The sequence below is a fragment of the Podarcis bocagei genome, assembly GCF_964188305.1.
Source record: "Podarcis bocagei genome assembly, chromosome: 8".
Classification (NCBI taxonomy): Eukaryota; Metazoa; Chordata; class Lepidosauria; order Squamata; family Lacertidae; genus Podarcis; species Podarcis bocagei.
Genome location: NC_138133.1, coordinates 2,794,732 through 2,810,269, shown reverse-complemented (window position 1 = coordinate 2,810,269; position 15,538 = coordinate 2,794,732). Strand labels below are relative to the sequence as shown.

Below are 15,538 nucleotides of genomic sequence, written 5' to 3'. Positions count from 1 at the left end.
CAGGCTTTCGCTGAAGCTTGGAGAGCGAGGGGGTCGGTGCGCACCAACCCCTCTCGCTCTCCAGGTTTCAGGAACACATCCGTAGCTTGCTTCCCGGAGCGCCGGGCGCGCTGAAAGCAGAGCGCCCGGTGCTTCGGGAACACATCCGCAGCCTAGGCAGCCCTGCGGGAGTTCCCGCAGGGCTCCCTATGCTGCGGATAGGAGTCTGCTTCCCGGAGCGCCGGGCGCGCTGAAAGCAGAGCGCCCGGCGCTTCGGGAACACATCCGCAGCCTAGGCAGCCCTGCGGGAGTTCCCGCAGGGCTCCCTATGCTGCGGATAGCAGCCTGCCATCCGCAGCGTGTTGGAGCCCTGGGGAGTTCCCCACAGGGCTCCCCACGCTGCGGATAGCAGCCTGCCGCCCGGCGCGAGGGGCGCCCTGAAGCAGAGCGCCCCTCACGCCGGGCAGACATCCACAGCGTGTTGGAGCCCTGGGGAGTTCCCCGCAGGGTTCCCCACGCTGTGGATAGCAGCCTGCCGCCCAGCACGAGGGGCGCCCTGAAGCAGAGTGCCCCGCCCGCCGGACAGACATCAGCCAGCCCCACAGGCTCGGGGGACAGCAAGGAGGCGCAGCGCCGCCATCGCGCTGTTCCTCGACCTGGTTTGGTTTCCCCGACCTGGTTTGGGGGGGGGGGGAATAAAGGGAAAATATTTTTCCTTTATTTCCCCCCCAAAAAACTAGGTGCGTCCTATGGGACGGGGCGTCCTATGGGACGAAAAATACAGTGCTTTCCTGTGAATTCCTGGTTTTCCTCTCGGTGCTATTAAACAAGTTAATTACGCACATCAAGACTTCACAGTTTGGTTTATTTTGTTCTAAAATCTTTGGAGAATAAACCAATGTATATTTGAATAAGATAGTTCAGTTCAGATAATTGGAGCCAGCAGATATATTGCTACTTCTTTAGTAATGCATTTTATCAAGGGCTTTCTGGAACTTTAAAACAGTTGTAGACTACAAAATGGGTTGGGAAACATACAGTACAATCCTATACGTGACAACTCAGAAGCAAGTTCCATTGATTTAAATAGGCCTTACTTGCATGTAAATTGGTATAATCTTTAAAATATCCTCAACAAGATACGGTTCAGAACACTATCTAAATAGGCCTCAGTAATTCCAGCACCCTATTGGTGTAGCTTTGATTAACACAGCAAACCTATGTGTCTAAGCCAGGCTTCCTCAACCTTGGCCCTCCAGATGTTTTTGGCCTACAACTCCCATGAGCCCTAGCTAGCAGGACCAGTGTCAGGGATGATGGGAATTGTAGTCTCAAAACATCTGGAGGGCTGAGGTTGAGGAAGCCTGGTTTAAGCAGAACTACTGCAGCCTGCAGGAGCTCACTCAATTGGATACACCTCCCAACACACACAAAATTATCCACCTATAAAGCTAGATTCCGTGGAGAAGGTATCACGCTTAGTCTCCCCCTGGTTCTCCATTTGCAGGTGTTTTTCTAATGGAGCATTGAGACAGCTGAGTCCCACCTGCAGTGTGAAGCAGCACAGCAGGGATACACTGTGAATTAGGCCATTATCTTATGCAACTTCCTGGAAGATCAGTGTTCTGTTTACTCATAGGAGGGTGATAAAGTTAGGTAGAATGGATGTTTATTTTACTCAACTCCCTCCTTCCCCACTGCTTGACATAATCCAGCCAGCTCAGATTTCAGAGCCAGTGGAACTGCTTCAAGACTCTGCAAGATGGTTCAGCCCATGCAGGCAATGGACAATCCACACAACTGACAGGCACCATTGCAAGATCAAAACAAACTGTGAAATTCACAGTGAATGCACATGGGGTGAGAGCAAGAATATTATTGTCCCCAAGGAGAAGACACTGCTCATATTTCCAGTCTAGCTGAGAGCACAGGAAGTGGGTATGCTGGGCATAACCCTAGTTTTAGATTTCTACAATATGCTTTTGGTTCAAGTTTAACTGACAAAAGCTGCAGATAGGTAGCCGTGTTGGTCTGCCATAGTGTATCTGAAGAAGTGTGCATGCACACGAAAGCTCATACCAAGAACTAACTTAGTTGGTCTTTAAGGTGCTACTGGAAGGAATTTTTTTATTTTGACAAAAGCTGGAACAATTGAACAGAGAAACCAGTTCCTTATCATGATCTAGTTACATCAAGATTTGTCTTTTGCCTCCTGGCAACATGCAATACCATGAATCAGGATTCACTTTGAAATTTAAAAAAAAACACTTCTTTTTAAAACTGCAGAACAAACCAGCAACTTTTTTTTAGTGCATGTGAGTTTGAGGCACAAGGATGTTAACCCTATCATTGTCCCTTGCTTACACCTGCCATCTTTTTTATCTCCATGTAGAACTGCTGATCCCCATACCCCATCACAACAATGTACTCTAACAAGGTAGGTTATGAGGGGTAATCCAACACACACTCCACACAAAGGGGGAGCTCTTTGTGAGAAGAGAATGTAAACAACAGAGTTAGAAGAGGTCACAGGCAAGACCTTAGGTGCAGACATGAAACATCGCAAGACAAAAGCACTAGTTGCAGAGATTGGTTCAACTTAGCATGCATTCATAACTGCAGTGAGTGTTTAAAGTACAAAGTAAAAAATAGGTAAAGGAGCCCTGGATGGTTAAGTCCAGTCAAAGGCGACTATGGGGTGTGGCGTTCATCTCGCTTCAGGCTAAGGGAGCAGGTGTTTGTCCACAGCTTTCTGGGTCATGTGGCCACCAGTGCAATGGACGCTGTGATGGAAGCCAGAGTGCACAGAAACGCCATTCACCTTCCTGCCGCTGCAGTACCTATTTATCTATTTGCACTGGTGCACTTTCAAACTGCTAGGTTGGCAGAAGCTGGGACAGAGCAAGGGGAGCTCACCCTGTTGTGTGGATTTGAACTGTGTTTGAAGTACACCATGTTCATGGTATTGCTTTCCTTACAACAGTAAATTCTTTCCCACCCCACTGCATATATGGGGGCTGTGAGAATCATAGAACTGTAGAATTGGAAGGGATCCTGACAGTCATCTAGTCCAACCCCCTGCTATTCAGGATCGCTACCCACAGCCATCCCTGGGTGAGCTCTAACCACCAACCTTTTGGTTAACAGCCAGATCCATTGACCATTGACCCACTGCACCTCTGGAGGTTGGGGGGGGGGCGGGCGGGCAGGTAAGCGCCACATTATAACCTATCTCTGGGTTTGGTTTGGTTTTGCCTGTCTGTCCGATTGTAAGTCGCTTTGGGCTGCCCTGGGCAAAGCAACTCGCCAGTGTCATTAAGTAGGGATGGCTGTGACAATGACGCCCTCACACGGCAGGGATGGGACCCGGGGCATCCCGGATTGGCACCCTCCAGCGACCGGGACCCTTCTCCGGAGGCGCCCCCCTCCCGCCTGCCCCACTCACCCATCAGCGCCCGGAGGTGCTTGAGGCGCGTCAGGACGTCCTTCCGCGGGTCCAGCGCTTTCTGGGTGGACTTCTTGACATCGGCGTGGCCCCTCCGAGAGAACATCGCCGGGCAGTTGGGGGGGGGGGCGTCGCCCTCAGCCGGGAGACCCAGGGGCGCCAGCGAGCGAGCGAAGGGCGGGCGGGCGGGCGGGCGCGCTGAGGCGGCGAGGGGGGAGGGGCGGCAGCGGCGCTCCTGAGGGAAGTGGGCGGGGCCTGGCCAGGCTGGGAAGCACCGCCGCGGAGCTCCTTCGGTTCTTCTCTTTCGCGGGCGCGTGTCTTGGTTTTCTCTTCTCCGGGGCGGGGCGGGGGGGGCGGGGGCGGACCAATGCCTGCCTCGCTTTCTCTTCATCCGACGGCGCAGCGCGCGCGCGCCTCGGAACAGCCCAGCCCAGCGGCGGCGGCGGCGCAAAGGGCGGCCATCTTTGGAAGCTTGGCTGGCGCGGGGCATGCTGGGAGTCGTAGTATTTGCGGAGGAGGCTCTTCGCGCGCGCCCCGGTCGCGCGCCTTTGTCTCGCAGCGCTGAAGCATTTTCCGTCCTTGCAACCCTGCAGGCGACATCTTTGATAAAAAATTATATGGAACAGCCTTCCTTAATTATTGTACTGTTAATAGCTTGAGGCGCTTTTTGAATACTAACCTTTAAGAGTTTTTACCTATATTTATTGTTCGTTTATTCAATCTGTATACCTAAAACTGCGGTTTGCTGGCTCTGTGCACTTTTGATTAACACAGTATATTGATTTACTTGGGAAACGAGTTCTTGCAACTGTACTGTGGAAATAAAATGCGCAGTGTTACGAAGTCCTGAACGTGCTTCTGAGAAGGGAAGCCCCACTGAAATTTGTGACTTGTCGAGTAGCCCTGCTTTCAGCTAAATTGAGCAAGGAACCATCTTATTTATATTTTATTATATTTGTATACTGCCCTTCATCCAAAGATCCCAGGGCAGTTCACAACAGAAAAATACAAAATGAGAATACAAATACATAATAAAACAAAAAAACAAAGCAATAACCCCCTTCCCACAAACATTAAAAAAGCCATAGAGTGTTAATTAGCAAATCGCCTGGTTGAAGAGAAACGTTTTTGCCTGGCACCTAAAGATACATTCAGATGTTCTTTGGCAAATCATGCTGCAGGACCTCATGAGATGGTGTCTGACTACCGTGAATTCAATGGTCATTGAATGTCATGTTTTTCAAATGGTATCAGGGATTTCGTAGAAGCCAAAGAGGTAAATAATGGAAAAATGACTGAAAGGCAAATTCTCACACATCGTGTTACTGATCTTCCTTTGCAGTCTGGAGCTGCATGGGTGTATTGGCTGTAATCTGGGTCTCCTCACTTCAAAAAGGGTAGCAGGCCCATGTGAACAGACCAGGGTCCAAGGCGAGCTGAACATTCCCAGAATCCGCTGCACTGTGTTGGGCTTCTCTGGGAGTAGAATTTGTGTGCAAGGGGCTCCCTGTATGATGACAATTCCAAATCATTTATTTACTGTGAGATGTGCATGCCTTCTATCAGATATTGTGTAGGCCCACAATTTGTTTTCAGTGCATAGCTTTTGAAATACAATTATTTAAATAGGCCTGGTGCTGTGGGGTGGGGGGCAATGGAGACTGAGACTGAGAGGAAAGACCTGGACCTTAAGAAGAAGTGGACAGGAATAAGAGAAAGGCCCTCAGGGTGGAGGAAAGTGGGTTGTACCAACAGGCAAACTTGAGCTTTGAAACAGCAGGACGCCCATCGAGTGATGAGGGTGCTCCCCTCCCCCAGACCACCTCAGTGGGCTGAAGTTCATCTGACATTGGCTATAGGGCTGGGGTTGTGCCTTCTGGAGTTTTCCTATTGCCAAAGAGGGGAATATAGCTAAATACAGATCAAATGCATGTTTGCAGTTTGCCAGCAAGCAAGCAGTGAAGGAATTGGGTGGCCTTCTGCAGGAAGCCATTCCACACTCTATGGATGAAACTGTCCTCTCTCTTGTGGCCCCTGCAACACTTCTGGTGTCACTGGGTCACAAAGCAGGGCCTCAGTTGTGAACTGAAAGACCAAGCTAGAAAAGATTTGGGGAGATATGTGGCTTGTTCTTCTTTGTTGGTGTTTTTAAGTAAAAGGGGGCTGATTTGTTTCTTGGTTGAGGGCCAGGTTAACCCCTCCCCCTTAAAACCCCCCAGTCCCAGGGGCCCCTTTGAAGCTGCTTTTAGTGCTGGAAGAAACTGAAGAAATCTAGTGATGAATCTCCTAGTACTGATCATATAGCATGCATTGTTTTAATATCTATGTTTTTGGATCAGAATGATTTAGAAAAGAGTCTTGAATATAATGTTTTCCCTTTCATGACAGTTGCATTTATGATACACATACTGCAGTGTCTGTCCATAAACATCCCATCTTGGAAAGTTCTTTAGAAGCCTCAGCTGAATCCGCCCAGTTCAACAAAGGGTCACCTGTTGAATGTCACAGCCACTAACATTTGTATTTTCTGACTAAGTGCACACTGTCTGTCCAAGGCCCAGCAAAAGGGGGAAACAGCTTTTCACAAAACAAAAACAAAATTCACCTGTTGTTCTTGTATAACTGGAAATTCAAGCAGAACAAAAGAGACTGAGCCACTGTTGTTCCTGGTGTATCATCTCCGCTTTTATTTATTTTTATTCTACTTTAACCAGTTTATAACCAGTTTTTCAGGTGAGATTTTCAAAGACGTGTGCAAAGAAATATTTCCAAATACAGCATAAAATCATAAAACCAAAGCAACTATTGCAGGGAGGAAAGTTAAAACGGAAGAGTTCGGAATTCAGAGCAGCAACTAAAAATAAAAGCCTGCTGAAAACAAAACAAAAAAAATCTTAACTGTCTAGTTGTACCCTGTGCAGGCCATTTATATGGGTGTGAACTTTCTTTCAGATAACCAAATGCCAAAGTGTTTGGGGATTTAAACTGAGCCCAGAAACGGTTAGGTGCCTATGAAAAGGAAACCAGATTGTTATTAATAGTATATTTAATAGAGTGGCCTGTTTAGCAATGGTTGCTTTATTAATACAATGCAGTTATGACAAGAAAAAGAGGTTTTATTCACCAAAACAACAGTTTGTTGCTGTTTTATCGGCTGCTGATATTGGGGTTTGACTATGTCTAGTGCTGTTTTACTGTTTGCTCTAAATGTTAATGCCCTGTTGTTTTATTTTGTTGTTCAATTGTTTTATGTTATCTTTTACACTTTTACTCCAACCCACCCCATCCCACCATGTTATTTCATCAAATTATCCAAGTATGTTTGCCTTTTTATTTCCAAGCTAGCCTGAAAACTATTCTGATGTGACAGGGTTAAAACAACAACACTTGGCAGAGAGAGCTTGTTTAGCAGTGGCTACCCACATCATATTTGCTGAGACCACCAAAAGATTCCCAGTGCCAAAGTTTAAGGAACAGAATCAGGCACTGAAAATAGTTTTGGGAGTCCCACTGTCTGTCAGCAGGTGGGCCCTACGGAACAGGTTTTTCTGATGGTGGCAGCTACTGCAAGCTCTGGAACCAGCTCCTTGCTGCAGTTAAGATATCATCCATTTATTTGGCTGCCTTTGAAATCAGGTATTGTTTTGCCTTCTGTTTTGGCAAAACGACAAAAGGATGAGAATATTCTTCAAGTGTATCTTATCCAGCAGTTTCTCCCATCTCCTACTGATGTTTTACATGAAGTGTGGAACACGGTTTGTCCCATTCCTGTGAGCCCTATTCCTGTGGGTTCTTTGGGTTTAGCTCCCTCAATAATTATGCTAATAAGCCACATTCTGCCACGTAATACTTGGATCTGCAACTTGGATTTTTCTACTTCAATTTAACCTAAAAATCAGCAAGAGTGAACAGAATTGGTCATATGAAGATAAACATTAAAAGAACGCATTTTACTTTGATTTGCTATCTACTGCATATATGATTTTATTTGCATATGAGTCCCTGTTAGGGAAAAAGGGTATAAATAAAAATATAAAAACAACAACAACACCTCTGGATCTACCAGATGTGACCAACATACAAGCTTTGGGTAACTACAGTTATCTTCTGTGGAAGCAGTAAGTAAAATGACTATGCTAGAAAGATGACTTTCTGACAAAGATACTGGAAGAAGGTAGTTTTTTCTGAAAAGCATTGAGTTGCAAAGGTTTGCAGGCAGATAGCTGTGGCAGAACTGACAACCTTTTTTTGGTGTAACAACCCAGGAATCTTGAGCAAAAAAGTGTGAGTGGTCTGTCAGGACACTGAACTCTTCTCTTAACAGTGATCCTAGGAACATATCATAGATGCTCAATGGTATCTGAATACTTGTTTCATGATGGTCCATGTAAATTCAGGTATGTAGTTCGTGATATGATACAGTTCTTCCACATGGCTGTTTTAATGTCAGATTTCACATCGAGGGGTAGGAAGGAATGCTGTTACTTGTTTAGCATTGCCCAGTTCAAAACAGGGGACACTTTTAAATCAGGAACCCCCTCGTGTGATTTATGAGGTGACACAGTCACATGAGAGGAGTATATTAGGCCAGAAGCTTCTTGTTTGAAGTTACTTAAGTTGTAATTTAAACAAGTGATACAGTGTATTGCCTGGAACTGTTGAAAATGAACTGGAGAGCTGACATGGCAAATAAATGCATGTCCCATTTCTTGTGAAGCTCAGTGCAAATGTACTTTAGCACTACCTAAACCCTGAGTCTTACCTCAGCATTAATGCAGCATCAATAGTTTGGACTTTAATACCAATAAGTATTGCCACTGCAGAAAGACAATTTAGCATCCTTTGAAGGGTAAACTCTTGGGTGATGAAAGGAATAAATGAGATACCTCAGTTGTACGTGGTGTGCTTTATAAAGCACCTCCGTAGGCTGCAGCAGAGGAGCAGTCATAAGAGCCATTTCCTCATATACTAATTAATGTCCCACTGCTACTTGGGATTACTGTTGCTTACTGCTTGGAAGGTAATGTGATGCTGAGAAACATGAAATAAAACTAACAATTGAGAAATATGACCAAGAGCCAAAAGCTTTAAGAGGGGGGTTGTTGGGAATTCTGTTAGTTCTATGTTTTGCCCTTACAATGTATAAATCACTTAAAACCACTAGGCATAGTACTTTTACAAAAAGAAAAAAGCAACAGGCCCCATTCACATGCTTTCAGTGTAAATGGCATGTTATATAGACTACTGCCAAACCCATTTACCTCTCACCCACACACTTCCACATAAACGTTTGGTGAAAGAACTATGTGATGTCATAACGGGAAGCTTTCCCTACCCTTTGCAAATAGCAATCAGTGTCTTTCTTTTACCAGCTATGACCCAGGAGCTGTGCAGCCAGGTGCTTCCCATAACATTGTGTTAGGCCCTGAGAAAGGAGGTCACAGCAAAGGCTCTGCCCATGTGCACAAATTCCATGTTGTGGGATTTCCATTCCCTTAAGTAGTTCAGTCGGCTCACGCTGAGATACATGCTTTCTTCAAACTGGTACAATTCTACTGATACTGAAGCAGCACGAGTTTCCCTAATGTCTTCATTTTCCAATGTTATTCTCTCTCAGCAAAAACAACATTCTTTAAGGTATCATCACCATCTTCAATTATCTGAAAGGCTGTCACATGGAGGATGGAACAAGCTTGCTTTCTCCTGCTCCAGAAGCTAGAACCAGAACTTACAAATCCAAGTTACAAGAAAGGAGATTCTGACTAAACATCAGGAAGAATTTTCTGTCTTTTTTTTATAGATATTATTAGAAGTTTAAGAATTACAAAAAAAAAGAAAAAGAGAGAAAACAACAAAAAAATTTAACAAATATTACATTACAATACATAAAAAGAATAACATAAAAAACACAATACAACAATACAGTAAAAAAGAACAATAACATTAAAAAAAATACATCCAGTATTCCATATCTTTACCTTTCATTTACTTGTTTCATCGACCTCCTCACGCCTCCCTTTTTGTATTCTAATCCAATTAATTGTTTCCACAAATTCTTTCCATCTTTCTCAATTTTTGTTCTATAATTTATCTTAACGGTCTAACCTTACATTTTTCTTTTTGGTCCATTATCAATCAACTTTTACTTAATTCTTTATTACATTTCTGCTAAAACCATATAACTTCATTCCAGCATCCTTCTAACATTCATTAATTTTACAATGTTTCTGTAAATATACTTTAAATTTTTTCCAATCTTCTTCCACCGACTCTTCTCCCTGGTCTCGAATTCTGCCAGTCATTTCCGCCAGTTCCATGTAGTCCATCAGATTCATCTGCCATTCTTCCCGGGTGGGTAAATCTTGTGTCTTCCAGTGCTTTGCAATGAGTATTCTTGCTGCTGTTGTGGCATACATAAAAAAAGTTCTGGCTTTCTTTGACACCAATTGGCCGACCATGCCCAGGAGAAAGGCCTCTGGTTTCTTCAGAAAGGTATATTTAAATACCTTTTTCATTTCATTATAGATCATCTCCCAGAATGCCTTAATCTTTGAGCATGTCCACCAAAGGTGAAAAAATGTACCTTCAGTTTCATTACATTTCCAGCATTTATTATTGGGCAAATAATAAATTTTTGCAAGCTTGAGACTTCCGGGTTAGCGCCATTGGCTAATGGCGGATTCCCTCCGAGCTCCAGAGGGAATCGGCTCTGTAGGATCTGGGTCTTGCCGCTGCGGCGACGCGGGGACCCTTAAAAATCACAGGCGGTGAAGCCTGCGAACCTGGTGACTCGGCGGGCACCATTTGCGCCCCCCCGACCCGTGAAGGAGCCTTTTTAAAGGCTTCGGAACGGGGGACGGGGTGAGTGGCGCGGTGCTGAGAGTCGACTGCTTCTCCTACGGAGTGAAGCCGCATGCCATGGTCGGAGAGCGCTGACTTCTTCTTGTGAACAATTGGATCTTAAAGCAGCAACCCGTGAGTAGTACGGAAATCGGATCTCTAAAGAATTTTTTTTTTTTAATTAGGCACGATCGGGGAAGGCGTAAACAGGAAGTCCGTCTCCCCGTCCTATAAATAATCTAAAGCAAGGACTAACTAACTAAGGTCGAGAGGATTTTTTCCTTCTTATTGGGTAAGGGATATTAATTTCACGATTTGGCAGTTTAAGTAATTTTTACTGGAGGATAAGAGCTAATTTTCGGAGCTGAAGTGCCACCCCCCCGGACCCAGGAGTGATCCGCAAGAGAGCCTGTTGGAGAGATATTTGACCATATTTCTAAGTCCTTTTTCACTTCAGTCCAACATTTTTCATAATTATCCTTAAATAAATTCACATTCTTAGCAGTCATGTTAACCCCTAAACATTTCACTTTCTTAACCAGTGTCAATCCTGTCTCCTTCTGAAACTTGTCTCTCTCAATCTCAGTTAGATTTTTCTCTAAAACTTTAGTTTTCATCTTATTCAATTTAAAACCTGCTACCTGACCAAATTCTTGGATCAGTTCTAATACTCTTTTAGTGCTTGATTCTGGCTCCTGTAAAGTCAGTACCAAATCATCAGCAAATGCTTTCAATTTGTACTGTTTGGCTCCCACTTGTATACCTTTTACCAATTCGTCCCTTCTAATCATATTTATAGGACCTTCTAATCATATTTATAGGACCGATATAAAAAGCAATGGAGAGATTGGGCAACCTTGTCATGTTCCTTTCTCAATCTTAAATTCTTCCATCACTACATTGTTCACAATTAATTTAGCCTTTTGTTCTGAGTAAATTGCACCTATACCGTTTCCAAAACCTTGACCCACCCCCATCCCCGATAGGTTCTTCTTCATAAAACTCCAGGAAATGTTGTCAAAGGCTTTCTCCGCGTCCACAAATATCAAAACTGCTTTAGTGTTAATCTTCACTTGTAATTTTTCTAAGATATTAATTATATTCCTCGTATTGTCAGACAAGTGTCTGCCCGGGAGGAAGCCCGCTTGATCTTTATGGATTTCATCTGTTAACACGTTTTTTAATCTTTTAGCCAAAATGTCTGCAAAGATTTTATAATCCACATTGAGCAGTGATATGGGGCGGTAGTTCTTAAGCTGCATCTTTTCAGTCTCTATTTTCGGAATAAGTTTGATGTACGCTTCCTTCCACGACTCTGGTGCCCTTTTCCCTTCCAATATTTCATTACAGACTTCCTTTAAAGGTTGTATTAACCATTCTTTCAAAGATCTGTAATATCTAGAAGTCAGTCCATCCGGTCCTGGAGATTTACCTAATTGCATGTTCTGAATGGCCCCTTCTACTTCCTGTTCCGTTATTTCGTAATTCAACATTAATTTATTTTCTTGGGAAATTTTTTGTAGTCCATTCTTTTTCAGAAATTTATCAATATCCATTTCTTTCTGCTTCTCCTGTGTGTATAGTTGTTTAAAATACCTCTAGAAGCACTTTCTAATTTCCACTGGATTCTGTATATTCTTTCCTTCCACTTCCAAATTCGTAATGGTATTAAGTTTTTGTCTTTTCTTCATTTGCCAAGCCAACAGTTTCCCGCACTTATTTGCCGATTCAAATGTCTTTTGTCTCATCTGTTTGATCTTCCATTCTATTTCCTGATTCATCATTTTCATGTATTGTACTTGATATAACTTTATTTCTTTCAAAATCTCCTGGGACTTTGGTTTCACCCTCAATCTCTTCTCTCCTTCCTTTATTTTTTCCAAGATTTTGTCTTTTTTCTCATTTTGCGTTCTTTTTTTAATTGCATTCTGTTGCATCAAAAATCCTCTCATGACAGCTTTTCTTGCATCCCAGTTTACTCTTTTTTTCCACAGTAGTGTTCATATTTATCTTGAAATAGTCTCTCAAGGTTTTTTGGGCCTTCTTGGTAAATTCTTCATTCCTGAACAAAGTATCATTCATCCTCCATCTAAAGGAACCAATTGGCATCAATTTCATTTCCATCTTCATGGCATTATGGTCGGAGCAGGTCTTGGAGCAGATTTCAACTTCGGAGCCAGTCCTCTAGTTACCCAAAGTCTTCAGTGCCAGTCCTCTAGTTACCCAAAGTCTTCGGAGCCAGTCCTCTAGTTACCCAAATTTGGACAATTCTTGTCCATGTCATTTTGGCCTCGGAGAAGAAAGTTCCCTCTCTTAGAATCATAGAATCATAGAATCATAGAGTTGGAAGAGACCACAAGGGCCATCGAGTCCAACCCCCTGCCAAGCAGGAAACACCATCAGAGCACTCCTGACATATGGTTGTCAAGCCTCTGCTTAAAGACCTCCAAAGTAGGAGACTCCACCACACTCCTTGGCAGCAAATTCCACTGTTGAACAGCTCTTACTGTCAGGAAGTTCTTCCTAATGTTTAGGTGGAATCTTCTTTCTTGTAGTTTGGATCCATTGCTCCGTGTCCGCTTCTCTGGAGCAGCAGAAAACAACCTTTCTCCCTCCTCTATGTGACATCCTTTTATATATTTGAACATGGCTATCATATCACCCCTTAACCTCCTCTTCTCCAGGCTAAACATGCCCAGCTCCCTTAGCCGTTCCTCATAAGGCATCGTTTCCAGGCCTTTGTCCATTTTGGTTGCCCTCCTCTGGACACGTTCCAGTTTGTCAGTGTCCTTCTTGAATTGTGGTGCCCAGAACTGGACACAGTACTCCAGGTGAGGTCTGACCAGAGCAGAATACAGTGGCACTATTACTTCCCTTGATCTAGATGCTATACTCCTATTGATGCAGCCCAGAATTGCATTGGCTTTTTTAGCCGTCGCGTCACACTGTTGGCTCAACTAAGTCCATGTTTTCAGTCATATCAAAAAAAGTTTTTGGTTGTCTTCCATCCTTGGTAACTATCTGTCTTTGTGCCTTATCCATATTTGTAGACACTACGCCATTCATGTCTCCCATCAAAATCATATTGTAATCTATGTAATCCATCAGGATCTCACGTAACTTTTTAAAGAATTCCGATTTTCCTTCATTTAGTGCATAAATGCCTATTATCAGGAATTTTTCTCCTTGCGTTTGAATTTCAATTGCAACAAATCTTCTTTGCTCATCTTTAAATATAAATTTTGGTGATAGACTCTCCTTTGCATAGAGGACAACTCCTCTTTTTTTTACTTTATCCGAAGAGATAAATTCTTGGCCTAATCTTTTGTTATTCAATAACTTCCTGTGTGCCTTGTCACATGTGTTTCTTGTAATCACATGTGTTTCTTGTAAACAAATCAAGTCCAAATGCTCTTTTTTCAATAAATGAAATACTCTCCGCCTTTTTTCAGGGCTGTTCAGTCCATTTACATTCCAGCTCAAGACCTGCAGCGCCATCATGTGGTTACTTTGATACCCCCCCCAACTGCCCCCAAAGCTTGCTCCTCTTCTGTTGGTAATGATGTTGGCACGTTCACTGGGGGGTCCAATCCAAAAGATAATGTCGATATGCCCAACGTTCCCCTGGTTGGTGATCTTCTCTCCAATCCTCTATCTGGTGATCTTCTGTCCAATGCTGTTGACTCTTTTCCAATTCCCTTCTGTAGGTCTTCTTCGTAATTAAGCAGAAACTTTATTTTATCTTCTACTGATCTTATTTTTATTTTCCTTCCTTTGAAACTGAAAGATAGGCCTTGAGGGAATTCCCACCTGAAGATAATTTTGTTCTTTCTCAACAGAGCAACCAAATCTCCAAAGTTGGACCTAAGGTCCAGAAGATATTTTGGAATATCTTTAAATATTTTCATTCTTGATTGAAGTATTGCCAATGTCTTGTCGTAATGCCAGCCCAAAATTTTATCCCTCTCTTCTTTAGATCGGAGGGTAATCAAACAGTCTCTTATTCTGTTCTTCTCCTTCTTCCCTCCTCTTCCAAGTCTAAAGGCCCTCACAATTTTGAACTCCTCTTTTCCCAAATCCAAGTCCCAATTATCTGCAAATTCCTCCGTAAGATAGTCTATCAAAGAATCTTTTTCCAATTCAGGTACACCTCTAATCCTCAAGTTCATCTGTTTCTCTTTGAGCTCAATCATAGAAAGCGCCAACTTATGGTCCTCAAGTTGCTTCTGCAGGTCTGGAACTCTCTCTGTTTCCAGTTGAGTTACCTTCACTTCCACAGCAACAACCTTTTCCTTAGCTTCCTCTGCAATCTGTCGAGTTGAATTAGACTCCTGAATCAATTTCTCAATAGCTTCTGTGTTAGAATTAACTTTTTGTCCCAAACTATTTATACTTTGTGTATTTTGATCCAATTTTTTATTCATTTGTTCCAATGATTTGTTTATTTTGCTCAGAGCAAATGCCAGAGCCTCTTCTGCAATCATTCCTTTTGGTTTAGGGTGCATTAATACAGCCGCAGATGAGGCCGGAGGACCAGATGTAGAAGCTCTTCGCCAAGACTTCCCAGACCTTGTTGTTTTGTCTTGGATTGACGGGTCTATTTTTTCTTTTCCATCTGCCATAACACTTATACCCTTCAAGGTCAAATCCACAGTCCCAGAATCTTATCTTTAGAGGTGGAAAATTCTACTCTTTGTAGCAATTTCAGAGTCCTCCTCTAGAGGGAAATAGTTACTGTTTATATTATGTTAGTTCATAGTGTAGCCTTCTTTTCTTTTCTTTTTTAAAAGTCACAATTGCACCAGTTATTTAATATCAAATCTCAGCTAATATTACTCAGTTTCTTTTACTCCTTTTAGTCCCTTTTAAATCAGGAGGGTAATTGAAACAATGTATCACTCCTGTTTCACTGATTGTCAAATGGACAGTCTATTCACAGTATATGCAGAGCTCCGAAACAACAATCTTAATGGCAGCCCGTTCCCAGGATCTGGGCGATGGAAATTTAGCTTCTTTCCCTCTCTTTTGCAGGCAGATATTGTCCAAAGTTTTCCCCCCTCTTCCCCTGCTTCCAAGGGGGGGGGGTTCACTAATTTTTTAATCCTGGAAATTTAGGCGTTTAAGGTGGAGTTTCCAAGGCATTAGCTTAAGTCTCTTTGCTTCCAACTATTTACAAAAAGAGGAAGGCGGACTTCCTGTTTTAAGCCTCCCCCCGTTCGTTGCCAAATTAAACTTTTAAGGACTCGAATTCTTCACTTTACTCACGGGTAGTTA

At 43.2% G+C, this 15,538-nt stretch overlaps 1 protein-coding gene across 8 annotated transcripts in view; it reads right to left on the bottom strand.

Moving 5' to 3' along the window:
- The window catches only part of RALGAPA2 (Ral GTPase activating protein catalytic subunit alpha 2), a 200,169-nt gene extending 196,591 nt beyond the window's left edge, over window positions 1-3,578 (bottom strand). For all 8 annotated transcript variants that reach the window (XR_014011001.1, XM_081205947.1, XM_081205949.1 and 5 more), the window contains exon 1: window positions 3,425-3,578. Coding sequence is in view for 7 of the 8 variants with exons in the window: in XM_081205947.1 (XP_081062073.1) it covers window positions 3,425-3,530 (106 nt within the window). In the remaining variant the exon portion in view is untranslated. The remainder of the gene's footprint in view (window positions 1-3,424) is intronic.
- Window positions 3,579-15,538: the final 11,960 nt, after the last annotated feature.